At 38.7% G+C, this 17,900-nt stretch overlaps 1 protein-coding gene across 2 annotated transcripts in view; it reads right to left on the bottom strand.

Moving 5' to 3' along the window:
- Positions 1-431: 431 nt before the first annotated feature.
- The window catches only part of DMXL2 (Dmx like 2), a 641,271-nt gene continuing 623,802 nt past the window's right edge, over positions 432-17,900 (bottom strand). For both annotated transcript variants that reach the window (XM_053717470.1, XM_053717469.1), the window contains 4 exons: positions 7,860-7,951; positions 5,882-5,934; positions 3,619-3,836; positions 432-2,214 (listed from right to left, as the gene is read on the bottom strand). In XM_053717470.1, the coding sequence (XP_053573445.1) occupies positions 2,011-2,214; positions 3,619-3,836; positions 5,882-5,934; positions 7,860-7,951 (567 nt within the window). In that variant the 3' untranslated portion in view covers positions 432-2,010. The remainder of the gene's footprint in view (positions 2,215-3,618; positions 3,837-5,881; positions 5,935-7,859; positions 7,952-17,900) is intronic.

The following is a 17,900-nucleotide window of genomic DNA, read 5'->3' as shown; positions in this document are numbered from 1 at the left end:
TCACTTCTCTGATTTAGAAATGCTGCTTATCAAATTTACAGCACAGTCAAAGCCTAGGCTTGCCCCATTTTTTTTTCTTTCACAAAAGCAAGAGGTGTTGCATTTCTATTTAATGGGAAAGTTTCTTATATAATTTTGCTTTTAAACTTTCTTGCCATAACGATGAAAGTGTGGATGTTTATTGATTTGTATATATTGTCAAATAACACATTTTTTTTCTCAATACACTGCATAAGAATCATTGTAGCAGATTGCAAATGCATTAGTTATAGAACACAGATAAAATAATGAACAATCATAAAACACACCATGCTTGGTTATATTAGTTTAACAACCATAATACTGATCTTATCATTCAATGCCCAAAACATTGCCTGAATTACTGGTTTACAAAATGTTCATTATAAATAACAAAAAAACTCATCCTGTAGTTTCCATGAAATAAAAGGGGTTTAATTAACGTACAAAGGTAAAACTCTGCCATATGACTTTTCTTCCTATACATACTTCATTCCTTTAAATATTCTTTAGAAAAGTCAAAGTTACAAGAGAAAGGTGCATGGAATGCTATAATAATTTACAGTACAACACACAAGGAATTTTGCATTGAAAAGAAAATAAGTTGTCAAAAGACTATTTAAATACGCAGACATTAGTCTTCATAGCTTAATAAGAATTTTTGTTTACAACAAATGTACGGCAAAATAGGACAACAATGCCTAGTATATTACACGCAAACAATATTTAACTGCATAGTTTATACATATGCTGTGTAATAATTTATTAGAATCCGCTATTCACTATCTGGCCACAGGAAGCCTGACATTCATTTTATAATATGGTGCTGTGAAATCTTCATTTAGATTCTTGTCATCTCCGTTGCTGGACTGGTATCCAACTAAGAAGTTAAAATAATTTATTTTCACAAACTCATTTGTGAAATAAAAAAAATAAAATAAAAAAAATAACAAAAAATAGATTTTCAAAATGTTCACATTCACAACATTAAACATTTATGGTCTTTGTTGCAAGAGTTAAAGTCAAGTTAACAGTCAAATGAATGTGCAAAGTACAGTACAAAGTAAACACTGCAGTAAAATGTGCAAATGACAATGTAATAATAATTAAAAAAATAAAATTAAATCATAACAAACAACAACAAAAAAGCATTGACTTCAGTGCTAGAGAGGTCTGTAAAGAAATGGAAAATTCCATAGTTCTAAACAGACCAAGTGAAATTTCCTGGTTTAAGTGAGTAATATATAAACCACCCTTCATTTTAAGCACAGAAGGCTGAAAATGTAGAAATGATAAACATGCTTTCTTAAAATTCAAATGCAAAAAGCTGAAATTTATGTAAACCACTTGAAACACCCAGCACATCACTCTAATACCCACAATGGAATTAAAGTTAATAATCCTTTAGTACCAGAGGTCTAGTGTTTTCTATTTGTTAGTAATATCCTGGCACCATGGTGCTTTGTTCTTGAACATGTTGTGGCATTCATTTCCTTGCACATAAAGTTGATATTTAAAAATGCTACATGCAAACACAAACTTCCATCTGTTGATTTATATCTTTATAATGTCTTATGGTTCAATCATTTACAGGTTGGTCTCATTACTAGAGCACTGATTAGTATAGTTCTTGAATATGAAATACATACAGCAACTTAAAAAAATTCTAGAGTCCTGCACAAATCTGCTCAACATCAGTTTTAAAGGGTTGAGCTTTATTTGCATGGGAATTCGCTCAATAGAACCTTCACCTACTTCAACTTACTGGCCTTGGTATACATTTGTTTATAATAACACATGCATATCCATCCCACTCGACAATATAAATGACACTTGTAAACTGTTCCTTCTTAGGAATTAACCTTTAACACCTGAATTCTAAATAGCAGCTAACACTTCAGTAGTTGTTTAGAAAGCAAACTAATTCCTTCTATGCATTTTGCAGTAGCTGATCCATACGTCAAAGTAAATTCTGGCTAAAAAGTCACACAGTTAGAGGATATCGAAAATACTTGACTTCAATGCAGTAGGCAACACTCTCATTTTCAGAGTACCATCCGCTCCACATGAGAATATGCGCTTGTCTTCTCCAGCTTCAATCTGCATGACACCAGCACCAATATTTCGAAATATGGACTGCTTTGCATGTTCATTTTTAAATGAATGTATTAAACCATGTCCTGTCAATCTCCATACCTATAACAAAAAGGAAGATTCAATATTCTTCTATTACTTGTAAAAAAAAAACTGTAATGCTTAGACATTATTCTCTTGTATCCTTTGTTGTTATAAAATGACCTTCTAAAGCAGGGGTGGCCAGACTTTTGAAAGGCAAGGGCTACCTCTAATTTTATTCCAAGTGACATGGTCACCTAACAAAAAAAACAAAAAACACCAGTCGCTGAATGAAACTTGTATTTTTGCCACAAATAGGACCTGCTGGCTGAAAATTTTATTTCTGCCACAAATAATACAGCTTTAAAAATCAGCCTCACTCTTTAATAATAATAAATACAACCGCGCTCTTTACGTCACGTTGGACCATCAACCAACTTTATCTGTGTATCGCGCCTGCGTATGAATAAGTAGACTCACAATAAAGATGGATTGAGTCTAGGGTTAGCGGAGTAGTCAAGCCTGGAACACCTGGAAAACCCACAGCTCAGGTACAACGATGACAATGAACTATTCTCAGCCAATCATAGACAGGCTCATTCTACAAAGTAATTTTATTGGCTGGACGCCATGTCAGGTTGAGTAGCGGGCAGGTCCTGTTGGCTGCTCTACTTCTGTCTGCTACTAGCTGAAGACTACTGCAAATAGTTGGGACATTGACAGCGGTAGGCTCTGTACCGCCTACAAAGCAACCAGAGACTGGTATAGCAGCAACAGCACTGACCTGTCCAATTTGGTGACAACAAATTCTGGGGACAGAAAGCTGCAGAAACTAGCACAAAGTATAGCTAATATTAGTGTGTCAGAGAAAGTATCAGAGAGCAGCATCAAAGTCTGGTACAGAGTAAGTAAAAGAACCTGAGGGGGAGTAACAGACCCTGGGAAAAAAGAACACCAGACCATTCAACCAGCAGAGTCTGGTGACAAGTAACGGAGGACAGAACTAGAAAGTAGCAGCAGAATATCAGACAGAGCAGGACCTGGAACTGCCAAACCCAGGGATAGCGAGCAGCATCTCAGCCTGGCGCATGAAGAGTCTGTACTAAGGACTGACCGCTCTTGAGACAAAAAGTAGGAGAGTTTGGGTCAGGCAGTAACCAAAGCTGGAGCAGCGAGTTCAGCTACAGCCGCGTCGCACATGCTGAAGTACACATACCGCCGTCATAGACTCATAGCCAATTTCAAAAGTCTGTATAAGAGAAAAATGTCTTATACATCTACGGGTGGCGAGGCTCTTCACTCAGAATCTAGATGTGTGAGAAATCTTTCTCTTATTATGCAGACTTTTGAAATCTTCCAGGCGGTCACCTCAAAATTCACTTGCGGTCCACTGGTAGACTGCGATCTACCTCTTGCCCACCCCTGTTCTAGAGACAGTACAGTTTTTTTTTAGCTAAGCCATATGCCATAAAATAAGTTTCTTACCTTCAGATTTCCCTCTGCTGAGCCTGTGACAAAATAGTCTTCAGACATATCCAGGGCTAGGGCTTTTACTGCAGAATCATGAGCCTGGAAAGTATGAAGGGTTTGTCTCTGCCTAATATCAAATATGCAGATACATCCTTTTCTGCCACCAGTAATTAATAGCTGCTGCTTTGGAGCATACTGCAGTACTGTTGCACCATTATCATGGCAATTGAAGGCTAGACAAAAAAAAAAAAATTAAACACAGGTTTATTTAATTCCACTCATAGAATTACTCAAAAAGCTAAAACAATGTATTGTTCCCATTATTTTTTTATGCACGCAAAGCAATAATTGTATGATCTTCACTGGAGGTATATAGTTCTGCTCAACTTGGAACATTCAGAAATTCCTCAAAGTTATTTAGGCATATCCCTATCGCTATAAATATAATACTCCTCTTCCGTTGTATAGCCAATCTATAAACTGTTTGGAAAGAGGGAGAGTGGACTATCCCATACAATGACTCAGGGTACCAAATTATATCACAAAAATTAAGAATATATAGATTCAAATTAATAATATTGTATGGTCTTTACTGGAGGTATTTAGTTTTGCTAAACTTGGAACATTTAGAAATTTCTCAGTCATTTAGGAATCCCCCTCTTCCCTATATATTATACTCCTATTCCATTGCATAGCCAATCTATGACCTGTTTAGGGAGAGTGGACTAGCCTATACAATGACTCAGGGTACCAATTTTATCACAAATATTAAGAATAAATTGATTCAAATTAACCTCTTGTGATAACTTTTTCTATTCTGGTGTGACCGGGTGGATGCACTGCACTGCACAATCAATTAGAAGATGCTTTGTTAAAATCTTAACTTAGGTAAAACAAGAACTCATTTTAAAAGGTATGATAACCATACAAACCCAACTGTAACAAGTTTTCTGCACTTTTCTACCAGACTAAAGGAAAAAACAATATAAAAAATATTCTTAAGGCCACTGACAAAATCAAGCCTGTGAATAAAAATCTTCTATTCACTCTTAGGATTAGTACATAATAACAGATACAACAACCAAAAAATTTATATACTGAGAATAAACTATCTTGAGATGAAGAACAAAAAATGTCCCCATAACTCAAAACTACCTCATATTGAAGAAAAATGGTGAGATTAAATATGACAACTTTGACTTACTCCTAGCTGTGGACAAAGCCACAGATACATTTTCTTGCAAGTTAATTATTAGGTAGACATCCTTTTAAATCCAAAATTACATAAAGTATTACATTGCATGAAGACAGGACAAATGTTTCACGAAATATCAGTATGAATAGAATACATAAATTTACCTAAAAAGGTCAATACCCATAGTAAACCTTAATTTATAACTGGCTATTATTGGATTAACCCTTTCAGTGCTAATGACGGCTCTGAGCCGTCACAGAGTTTCTCACTCTGGTGCTAATGACGGTTCAGAGCCGTCATGAGCACTCTCCCACCTTGAGGGAGATCTGGGGGCACCTTACTGCTCCTACCCCGGCGATCGTGCCCGTAGAGTGACAGGCATTGCCGGGGCTTCATGTGATGCGCGGTGACGTCACGCACAACCTTATTTATACTTAACAATGTTAAGTATAGGAGGAGGGGGCATGCTGCTTAGAAGCCTATATCTCAGGCATCTAAGCAGCTCAGCTACAGACCCCCAAGACCCACTGTTGGAAAGGTAATCGCCTAACCTTTCCAACAGTGTAAGTCTTGGGAGCCTGTAAAAAAAATAAAAATAAGGACACGCTTAAAATCAAGAAACTTAGAGAATATTAAATCAAAATACATACAGTCTGCAGTAATATCAGCATCTCCAGCCCAAGTGGCAAGAACATATATACTAACCAGTCAAGATCATATGAGAGATATAAAAAATGACAAATACAATACTAGTTCATAAACCCCACAAGAAAAAATTAACAATCTAGCAATCCTAATGAGCAATATTTAATAACATACACCAACCAAACCATATAAAGCACTAATTTGTAGTCAATAATGGTGACAATAACAAAATGTACAAAACATGCATTATTATATGTCTATGTATTGTCTGATGTGTGTGGAATAAGAAAATAAAAAGAAGCATTTGTAAAAAACACAATGCCTGGAATTCTTTTCTTGTAATAGTTCTTACATGTTTGGTACTTTTTTTGGGTGGCATATTCCTTTTACTCTATATAAAATAAAGCTATCTTTAGTTAAGAAGTAAAACATACTTACCATGAACTAGACTATTACTAGGAGAAACCAGCGTGTCCCACAGGCACACATTTCTAAAGGTGGAAAAAAAAGAAAGCAATAATCCATTATATCTGCCGTATATGAAGAGAAAAAAATGGAATTTGAATAATACACACCAAAATTACATACATATACATAGTTTTGGGCTTTGGGAAATAAACCCAAAGCCCATAAATCCATCTTTAAAGTCTGGTCCCTTTAATAGGAGTCTGGAAATAAACCCAAGTTTATTTTGGGTTTAAGATGTCTCCTCTTGCTTGAGTGCTACTTGGGGAAGATGATATATGGGATTTTGGACAGAATGACTTAATTTTAATTCATACTGATTCACCCTAGTAGCGTTCACCGACTTAATTTGAATTTATATTGATTCAACTTAGTAGCTTTGCTTAGAAAACAACAGAGCGGCAAACTTTCCTTCTAAATACAGCTTCTCTAGGGTGCCTATGAAATGTCAGAGAACTGCTACATTGGACAGGCTCTCAAAATTAATATCTGCCCAAGTTACAATACACATTAAGTTGAAAGTGCATTTGTGGAATGAGTCGTATGCCCCTGGTGGCATAAGTGCGTTCATAAAAAAAGATTTTGATGTCAGATAAGAAAGGGATGGGTTATCAAGTCTGCCAACCAATATCCCCTTCTGATGTGTAAGCTTTATTCTTAGACTGAGCTTGATGCACATTACAGGAATTAAAGGGATATGAAAACCAATTTTTTTCTTTAATGATTCAGATAGAGAATGCAATTTTAAGCAACTTTCTAATTTACTCCTATTATACATTTTTCTTTGTTCTGTTGGTATCTTTATTTGAAAAAGCAGGAGTGTAAGCTTAAGAGCTGGCCCATTTTTGGTTCAGTACACCGGGTAGTGCTTGTTGATTTGTGGCTACATTTAGACAGTGGGATTTGTATATAGATAAATGGAGAATAACCCAAATAGTTAGGAGCCAGGGGTAAAATTCTCTGAGCCGGTGGCTCCCAGGCTCTTGGGTTTGTCGAACCCTGGTGTAAAACATTGCCTTTTACTATCATTCAACCTTTTTATATTAAAATACAGTGGGTTATTCTCTGTTCACTTTGAGTAATCTTTAAAAAATAAGATCCCTGATTACTCCCCTGCCACAGAACAATATCCATTCATTGTCCAAAGAACTAGCATCAACCTGAAGAATGGAGTTATGTGAATATTGAAAAACAGGAAAACATAACACAATATTTTTTTGAAATGCTACAGTAAATGTCAAGTGATTTGGCTGTTAGAATTAACTAATGGGTATGTATGTTAAAGCTGAAACTGCGCACTGACTATGCACAGTGACTACGCAGTTAAAAGAAAAAGATAACATACAAACAAACGTTTCTTCCCACTTAAGGTATGTATGGAGGGTATACTGACCAACTTTTGATGTTTGTGTAAACTCCACCCATAAGTCTAAGGGGTTGGCTAAATCCTACATATACCCCATTTCCCTTCTTTCTTAAGTTTGTTCACACTCTTTATATATATATATATATATATATATATATATATATATATATATATATATATATATATATATATATATATATATATATATATATATATATATATAATTTAAATTATAGTCTAAAGCTGCAATACATGTGGGGGATTGCAAACAAAAAAACTAAAAAAAACTTTAAGTATATCTGTAGAGTCTGCTTTAGAAACATGGCCCAGGCATTCCCTGATGAAATAAAAAGAAAGTTTTCAAAGTTTCAAACGCATAACAAGGAGAAAAGTATGCTGAATATGTTTTGTTAGGAATCATGTTTTCTTACATGGAAGAACTCTACTTGTATCTAGTTGGTAGAAGTTAAATGCCCAGCGGTGTCATATGCTGACAGGATGTGTGTGAAGATTTTTTGTTTTTTGGGCGTAGAAATGTTTTATTTTTAGTATAATTGTAGGTTTCACACATTTTCCTAAATTTACCTGTTATCACTTGACTGTCCAGATGTTGCAACTAAACTTGATGAGGTAATGAATGCAAAGTCACTTGTGGTTTTAGTATGACACTGCCAACTCTGTACAAATTATAAAAGAAAAATATATAGTTAATGGAATTTTTTCACATTGCAGTACTCAAAAAGCAAGTTACAAAGATGAAAGAATGTAGAAGGGAGTTAAAAACATGGTGTCTGCAAAATATTTCTACATATGGATAATGGGAATTGACTAAGACTGATATTTCCACATCTTGGTTCAGTGGTAGCACTAAACCCGAAGCTCTATCTTTTGGATATAAGACCCCTACATGTCCAGCTAGATAACAGTCTTAAAACAAACTAGTTAAAAGTGAGTGATGCTTGCTGAGTGCTACTCAGAGATCAGTGCCAAAATACAGAATACCAATAAGGATGATTTTTTTTTTTTTTTATTAATCTTTTTATTGAAGTCAAAAACCAGTACAGAGTATAAGGTATGACATAAAACATTCACACAACAATGTGTACAGAGCATAATTAGGAGACAATGTATTCTAGTATCACAAACCTTTCCGTACAATATGGATCATCACATCAGGAGACTTCAGTTTTGCTTTAGAGTATAACAGATGTAGTATAAGTGAAAATGATCCTCTCCTAGCTATATACAAAGACAAGTAAAGTAGCTAATCAGATGAGGGTAGAACTAGGGAAGGGGTGACTCTATAGTTATATGGGGAATAGGGATGCAGCGGGCAAGAGCCGCTCAAAATGTAATAGGGGTTGAAGGGGGGTGGAGGGGCGGAGCCAGTTAGTATGTCTACACCAGGGATAAACCCAAGAGAGACTAGGGTGTTATTACTTAATATGAATACAATCACACTCATCTAAACCTTTATATTCCTATAGAGGGGGCCTTGAGTCATATAATATGTTGGCAGATAGAGGGGGGTCGTCCGATTAATTGGAGACTAGGGGGCTTGGGGGACTTCTGGGTGAGCCCCTCTCCTAGGGGAGTGCCACCTCTAGGCGATGTTGGAGAGGGAGAAGGGATATGACCCGCAGGCATAAGTACCGGCGGGAAAGGGAGGAGAGAGGCTCAATCAAGAAGACTATTATGTGCTAGAGATGTGGATAAGAGCATAGATAGACTAGAGATTACAGTTGTATAGTCACAGAAAATTATAGTCGATAACAAATATAAATATAACACAACACTTAGGTAAAGGAGAGATCACGTGCACCCATATAGACAACAATAATTATTAAACACATTATAAAGAACCGGAGTATACTAGGGAGAGTCTAAATTACATGCATGCTCACTGACATTACTACGGATAATATGACACCGCACATACTGTCAGTTAGTACCAAGATACTTTGAACTAATTTAGTTATTTTATCTTATAACTTGTAGCACAACATATGTCTAGCGCCTTGCTGTCAAAGCCCACACGCCTTTATAAGTAAGGGATAAAAACTTATATGCTGGACCGTGCTTTCCCAGTAGACACGGCCCAGCAGCATCTATAAATGGACCTTATCATCATCAAACAGTAAACCCTGCTTACTAATAGGGATATGGGCACCTTACGAGCTGTGAGCTTTACTAGTACTATAAAAGTGATGTGGCAACATTTGAACATACATATAGAAATCTTCAGCATGGACATGGAAGTTAGTTGATAACATATGTAAAACAAATCAGGGATAATTCTGAGAGAAAATATAGATTATGCGAGACTTTTAAGCTAAAATCTAAGTGGCTTCAAGCATACAAGAATTAAACCCTAATATTCCCATAGTTAAAGTTCTACAGGAGCTATATTTCTAAGTGTCCTGATCCAAATAGGGCTAGCGTTATTATTAGTATGCTAAGAGGACCATTTGTAAAATGATCCCTCTGCTAGTATGGCTGCAGCGTACAGGAAACAACAAGACCATACATGAAGCTATACTGTGAGGTATGAAAAATACAAGGGTCACAATATTCCAGAGCACTCATTTACATTTTGGCTTATATATATTCATAATTACAAAGAGTAAAATAGATCAAGTAAAGTATCTGCATGCCACCTTGGCGTATTTAGCTCAGAGACAGCAAGTAAGTGACATATTAGTAATCGCAGATATGCAGAGCTAGAACCAAACCACATAACATAAAACAGAATTTATGCTTACCTGATAAATTACTTTCTCCAACGGTGTGTCCGGTCCACGGCGTCATCCTTACTTGTGGGATATTCTCTTCCCCAACAGGAAATGGCAAAGAGTCCCAGCAAAGCTGGTCACATGATCCCTCCTAGGCTCCGCCCACCCCAGTCATTCGACCGACGGACAGGAGGAAATATATATAGGAGAAACCATATGATACCGTGGTGACTGTAGTTAGAGAAAATAATTCATCAGACCTGATTAAAAAACCAGGGCGGGCCGTGGACCGGACACACCGTTGGAGAAAGTAATTTATCAGGTAAGCATAAATTCTGTTTTCTCCAACATTGGTGTGTCCGGTCCACGGCGTCATCCTTACTTGTGGGAACCAATACCAAAGCTTTAGGACACAGATGAAGGGAGGGAGCAAACCAGGTCACCTAAATGGAAGGCACCACGGCTTGCAAAACCTTTCTCCCAAAAATAGCCTCCGAAGAAGCAAAAGTATCAAATTTGTAAAATTTGGCAAAAGTGTGAAGTGAAGACCAAGTCGCTGTCTTACATATCTGGTCAACAGAAGCCTCGTTCTTGAAGGCCCATGTGGAAGCCACAGCCCTAGTGGAGTGAGCTGTGATTCTTTCAGGAGGCTGCCGTCCGGCAGTCTCATAAGCCAATCGGATAATGCTTTTAAGCCAAAAGGAAAGAGAGGTAGAAGTCGCTTTTTGACCTCTCCTTTTACCAGAATAAACAACAAACAAGGAAGATGTTTGTCTGAAATCTTTAGTAGCCTCTAAATAGAATTTTAGAGCATGGACTACGTCCAAATTGTGTAACAAACGTTCCTTCTTTGAAACTGGATTCGGACACAAAGAAGGTACAACTATCTCCTGGTTAATATTTTTGTTGGAAACAAATTTCGGAAGAAAACCAGGCTTAGTACGCAAAACCACCTTATCTGCATGGAACACCAGATAGGGCGGAGAACACTGCAGAGCAGATAACTCTGAAACTCTTCTAGCAGAAGAAATTGCAACCAAAAACAAAACTTTCCAAGATAATAACTTAATATCTACGGAATGTAAGGGTTCAAACGGAACCCCTTGAAGAACTGAAAGAACTAGATTTAGACTCCAGGGAAGAGTCAAAGGTCTGTAAACAGGCTTGATCCTAACCAGAGCCTGAACAAATGCTTGAACATCTGGCACAGCTGCCAGTCTTTTGTGAAGTAAAACAGATAAAGCAGAGATCTGTCCCTTCAGAGAACTTGCAGATAATCCTTTCTCCAAACCTTCTTGTAGAAAGGATAGAATCTTAGGAATTTTTATTTTGTTCCATGGGAATCCTTTAGATTCACACCAACAGATATATTTTTTCCATATTTTATGGTAAATTTTTCTAGTTACAGGCTTTCTAGCCTGAATCAGTATCTATTACAGAATCTGAAAACCCACGCTTTGATAAAATCAAGCGTTCAATCTCCAAGCCGTCAGTTGGAGGGAAACCAGATTCGGATGTTCGAATGGACCCTGAACAAGAAGGTCCTGTCTCAAAGGTAGCTTCCATGGTGGAGCCGATGACATATTCACCAGGTCTGCATACCAAGTCCTGCGTGGCCACGCAGGAGCTATCAAGATCACCGAGGCCCTCTCCTGATTGATCCTGGCTACCAGCCTGGGGATGAGAGGAAACGGTGGGAATACATAAGCTAGGTTGAAGGTCCAAGGTGCTACTAGTGCATCTACTAGGGTCGCCTTGGGATCCCTGGATCTGGACCCGTAGCAAGGAACCTTGAAGTTCTGACGAGACGCCATCAGATCCATGTCTGGAATGCCCCATAATTGAGTTATTTGGGCAAAGATTTCCAGATGGAGTTCCCACTCCCCCGGATGGAATGTCTGACGACTCAGAAAATCCGCTTCCCAATTTTCCACTCCTGGGATGTGGATCGCAGACAAGTGGCAGGAGTGATCCTCCGCCCATTGAATTATCTTGGTCACTTCTTTCATCGCCAGGGAAGTCCTTGTTCCCCCCTGATGATTGATATATGCAACGGTCGTCATGTTTTCTGACTGAAACCTTATGAATTTGGCCTTTGCTAGTTGAGGCCAAGCTCTGAGAGCATTGAATATCGCTCTCAGTTCCAGAATGTTTATCGGGAGAAGAGACTCTTCCCGAGACCATAGACCCTGAGCTTTCAGGGATTCCCAGACCGCGCCCCAGCCCACTAGGCTGGCGTCGGTCGTGACAATGACCCACTCTGGTCTGCGGAAGCTCATTCCCTGTGACAGATTGTCCAGGGTCAGCCACCAACGGAGTGAATCTCTGGTCTTTTGATCTACTTGAATCGTCGGAGACAAGTCTGTATAATCCCCATTCCACTGTCTGAGCATGCACAGTTGTAATGGTCTTAGATGAATTCGTGCAAAAGGAACTATGTCCATTGTTGCAACCATCAATCCTATTACTTCCATGCACTGCGCTATGGAAGGACGAGGAACAGAATGAAGTACTTGACAAGAGCTTAGAAGTTTTGATTTTCTGACCTCTGTCAGAAAAATCCTCATTTCTAAGGAATCTATTATTGTTCCCAAGAAGGGAACTCTTGTTGACGGGGACAGAGAACTTTTTTCTTTGTTCACCTTCCATCCGTGAGATCTGAGAAAGGCTAGGACGATGTCCGTATGAGCCTTTGCTTTTGACAGGGACGACGCTTGAATCAGGATGTCGTCCAAGTAAGGTACTACTGCAATGCCCCTTGGTCTTAGAACCGCTAGAAGGGACCCTAGTACCTTTGTGAAAATCCTTGGAGCAGTGGCTAATCCAAATGGAAGTGCCACAAACTGGTAATGCTTGTCCAGAAAAGCGAACCTTAGGAACTGATGATGTTCCTTGTGGATAGGAATATGTAGGTACGCATCCTTTAAATCCACGGTAGTCATAAATTGATTTTCCTGGATAGTAGGTAGGATCGTTCGAATAGTTTCCATTTTGAACGATGGTACCCTGAGAAATTTGTTTAGGATCTTTAGATCCAAAATTGGTCTGAATGTTCCCTCTTTTTTGGGAACTATGAACAGATTGGAATAAAATCCCACTCCTTGTTCTCTTATTGGAACTGGATGTATCACTCCCATCTTTAACAGGTCTTCTACACAATGTAAGAATGCCTGTCTCTTTATTTGGTTTGAAGATAATTGAGACCTGTGGAACCTTCCCCTTGGGGGTAGTTCCTTGAATTCCAGGAGATAACCTTGAGAAACTATTTCTAGCGCCCAAGGATCCTGAACATCTCTTGCCCAAGCCTGAGCAAAGAGAGAAAGTCTGCCCCCCACTAGATCCGGTCCTGGATCGGGGGCTATCCCTTCATGCTGTTTTGGTAGCAGTGGTAGGCTTCTTGGCCTGCTTACCCTTGTTCCAGCCTTGCATTGGTTTCCAGGCTGGTTTGGGTTGTGAAGTATTACCCTCTTGCTTAGAGGATACAGAATTAGAGACTGGTCCGTTTCTGCGAAAGGGACGAAAATTAGGCTTATTATTAGCCTTAAAAGACCTATCCTGTGGGAGGGCGTGGCCCTTTCCCCCAGTGATGTCTGAAATAATCTCTTTCAAATCAGGTCCAAATAATGTTTTACCTTTGAAAGGAATGTTAAGCAATTTTGTCTTGGAAGACACATCCGCTGACCAAGACTTTAGCCAAAGCACTCTGCGCGCCACAACAGCAAACCCTGAATTTTTCGCCGCTAATCTAGCTAATTGCAAAGCGGCATCTAAAACAAAAGAGTTAGCCAATTTAAGTGCTTGAACTCTGTCCATAACCTCCTCATACGAAGATTCTTTACTGAGCGATTTTTCTAGTTCCTCGAACCAGAAACACGCTGCCGTAGTGACAGGAACAATGCATGAAATTGGTTGTAGAAGGTAACCTTGCTGTACAAAAATCTTTTTAAGCAAACCCTCTAATTTCTTATCCATAGGATCTTTGAAAGCACAACTATCTTCGATAGGAATAGTAGTGCGTTTGTTTAGAGTAGAAACCGCCCCCTCGACCTTGGGGATTGTCTGCCATAAGTCCTTTCTGGGGTCGACTATAGGAAATAATTTCTTAAATATAGGGGGGGGGAACAAAAGGTATGCCGGGCCTTTCCCACTCTTTATTTACTATGTCCGCCACCCGCTTGGGTATAGGAAAAGCGTCGGGGGGCACCGGAACCTCTAGGAACTTGTCCATCTTACATAATTTCTCTGGAATGACCAAATTGTCACAATCATCCAGAGTAGATAACACCTCCTTAAGCAGTGCGCGGAGATGTTCTAATTTAAATTTAAATGTCACAACATCAGGTTCAGCTTGATGAGAAATTTTTCCTGAATCTGAAATTTCTCCATCAGACAAAACCTCCCTCATGGCCCCTTGAGATTGGTGTGAGGGTATGTCAGAACAGTTATCATCAGCGTCCTCTTGCTCTTCAGTGTTTAAAACAGAGCAATCGCGCTTTCTCTGATAAGTAGGCATTTTGGATAAAAGATTTGCTATGGAGTTATCCATTACAGCCGTTAATTGTTGCATGGTAATAAGTATTGGCGCACTAGATGTACTAGGGGCCTCCTGTGTGGGCATAACTGGTGTAGACACAGTAGGGGATGATGTAGTATCATGTTTACTCCCCTCATTTGAGGAATCATCTTGGGCAATATCATTATCTGTTGCATTACTGTCCTTACTTTGTTTGGACACTATGGCACAATTATCACATAAATTTAAATGGGGAGACACATTGGCTTTCATACATATAGAATATAGCTTATCTGATGGTACAGACATGTTAAACAGGCTTAAACTTGTCAACAAAGCACAAAAAACGTTTTAAAATAAAACCGTTACTGTCACTTTAAATTTCAAACTGAAAACACTTTATTACTGAATATGTGAAAAAACATAATTTATGTAAGAACTTACCTGATAAATTCATTTCTTTCATATTAACAAGAGTCCATGAGCTAGTGACGTATGGGATATACATTCCTACCAGGAGGGGCAAAGTTTCCCAAACCTTAAAATGCCTATAAATACACCCCTCACCACACCCACAAATCAGTTTAACGAATAGCCAAGAAGTGGGGTGATAAGAAAAAAGTGCGAAGCATATAAAATAAGGAATTGGAATAATTGTGCTTTATACAAAAAATCATAACCACCACAAAAAAGGGTGGGCCTCATGGACTCTTGTTAATATGAAAGAAATGAATTTATCAGGTAAGTTCTTACATAAATTATGTTTTCTTTCATGTAATTAACAAGAGTCCATGAGCTAGTGACGTATGGGATAATGAATACCCAAGATGTGGATCTTTCCACACAAGAGTCACTTAGAGAGGGAGGGATAAAATAAAGACAGCCAATTCCTGCTGAAAATAATCCACACCCAAAATAAAGTTTAATGAAAAACATAAGCAGAAGATTCAAACCGAAACCACTGCCTGAAGTACCTTTCTACCAAAAACTGCTTCAGAAGAAGAGAATACATCAAAATGGTAGAATTTAGTAAAAGTATGCAAAGAGGACCAAGTCGCTGCTTTGCAAATCTGATCAACTGAAGCTTCATTCCTAAACGCCCAGGAAGTAGAAACTGACCTAGTAGAATGAGCTGTAATCCTCTGAGGCGGAGTCTTACCCGATTTAACATAGGCAAGATGAATTAAAGATTTCAACCAGGATGCCAAAGAAATGGCAGAAGCTTTCTGGCCTTTTCTAGAACCAGAAAAGATGACAAATAGACTAGAAGTCTTTCGGAAAGATTTAGTAGCTTCAACATAATATTTCAAAGCTCTAACAACATCCAAAGAATGTAACGATTTCTCCTTAGAATTCTTAGGATTAGGACATAATGAAGGAACCACGATTTCTCTACTAATGTTGTTGGAATTCACAACCTTAGGTAAAAATTGAAAAGAAGTTCGCAACACCGCCTTATCCTGATGAAAAATCAGAAAAGGAGACTCACAAGAAAGAGCAGATAATTCAGAAACTCTTCTGGCAGAAGAGATGGCCAAAAGGAACAAAACTTTCCAAGAAAGCAATTTAATGTCCAATGAATGCATAGGTTCAAACGGAGGAGCTTGAAGAGCTCCCAGAACCAAATTCAAACTCCATGGAGGAGAAATTGATTTAATGACAGGTTTTATACGAACCAAAGCTTGTACAAAACAATGAATATCAGGAAGAATAGCAATCTTTCTGTGAAAAAGAACAGAAAGAGCAGAGATTTGTCCTTTCAAGGAACTTGCGGACAAACCCTTATCTAAACCATCCTGAAGAAATTGTAATATTCTCGGAATTCTAAAAGAATACCAAGAAAAATGATGAGTAAGACACCAAGAAATATAAGTCTTCCAGACTCTATAATATATCTCTCTAGATACAGATTTACGAGCCTGTAACATAGTATCAATCACAGAGTCAGAGAAACCTCTTTGACTAAGAATCAAGCGTTCAATCTCCATACCTTTAAATTTAAGGATTTCAGATCCGGATGGAAAAAAGGACCTTGCGACAGAAGGTCTGGTCTTAACGGAAGAGTCCATGGTTGGCAAGATGCCATCCGGACAAGATCCGCATACCAAAACCTGTGAGGCCATGCCGGAGCTATTAGCAGAACAAACGAGCATTCCCTCAGAATCTTGGAGATTACTCTTGGAAGAAGAACTAGAGGCGGAAAGATATAGGCAGGATGATACTTCCAAGGAAGTGATAATGCATCCACTGCCTCCGCCTGAGGATCCCGGGATCTGGACAGATACCTGGGAAGTTTCTTGTTTAGATGAGAGGCCATCAGATCTATCTCTGGAAGCCCCCACATTTGAACAATCTGAAGAAATACCTCTGGGTGAAGAGACCATTCGCCCGGATGCAACGTTTGGCGACTGAGATAATCCGCTTCCCAATTGTCTACACCTGGGATATGAACCGCAGAGATTAGACAGGAGCTGGATTCCGCCCAAACCAAAATTCGAGATACTTCTTTCATAGCCAGAGGACTGTGAGTCCCTCCTTGATGATTGATGTATGCCACAGTTGTGACATTGTCTGTCTGAAAACAAATGAACGATTCTCTCTTCAGAAGAGGCCAAAACTGAAGAGCTCTGAAAATTGCACGGAGTTCCAAAATATTGATCGGTAATCTCACCTCCTGAGATTCCCAAACTCCCTGTGCCGTCAGAGATCCCCACACAGCTCCCCAACCTGTGAGACTTGCATCTGTTGAAATTACAGTCCAGGTCGGAAGAACAAAAGAAGCCCCCTGAATTAAACGATGGTGATCTGTCCACCACGTTAGAGAGTGTCGAACAATCGGTTTTAAAGATATTAATTGAGATATCTTCGTGTAATCCCTGCACCATTGGTTCAGCATACAGAGCTGAAGAGGTCGCATGTGAAAACGAGCAAAGGGGATCGCGTCCGATGCAGCAGTCATAAGACCTAGAATTTCCATGCATAAGGCTACCGAAGGGAATGATTGTGACTGAAGGTTTCGACAAGCTGTAATCAATTTTAGACGTCTCTTGTCTGTTAAAGACAGAGTCATGGACACTGAATCTATCTGGAAACCCAGAAAGGTTACCCTTGTTTGAGGAATCAAAGAACTTTTTGGTAAATTGATCCTCCAACCATGATCTTGAAGAAACAACACAAGTCGATTCGTATGAGACTCTGCTAAATGTAAAGACTGAGCAAGTACCAAGATATCGTCCAAATAAGGAAATACCACAATACCCTGTTCTCTGATTACAGACAGAAGGGCACCGAGAATCTTTGTGAAAATTCTTGGAGCTGTAGCAAGGCCAAACGGTAGAGCCACAAATTGGTAATGCTTGTCTAGAAAAGAGAATCTCAGGA

Source organism: Bombina bombina, chromosome 6, assembly GCF_027579735.1.
Source record: "Bombina bombina isolate aBomBom1 chromosome 6, aBomBom1.pri, whole genome shotgun sequence".
NCBI lineage: Eukaryota > Metazoa > Chordata > Amphibia > Anura > Bombinatoridae > Bombina > Bombina bombina.
Note: the sequence above shows the minus strand (reverse complement) of the source record. Positions and strands in the feature narration are given on the sequence as shown.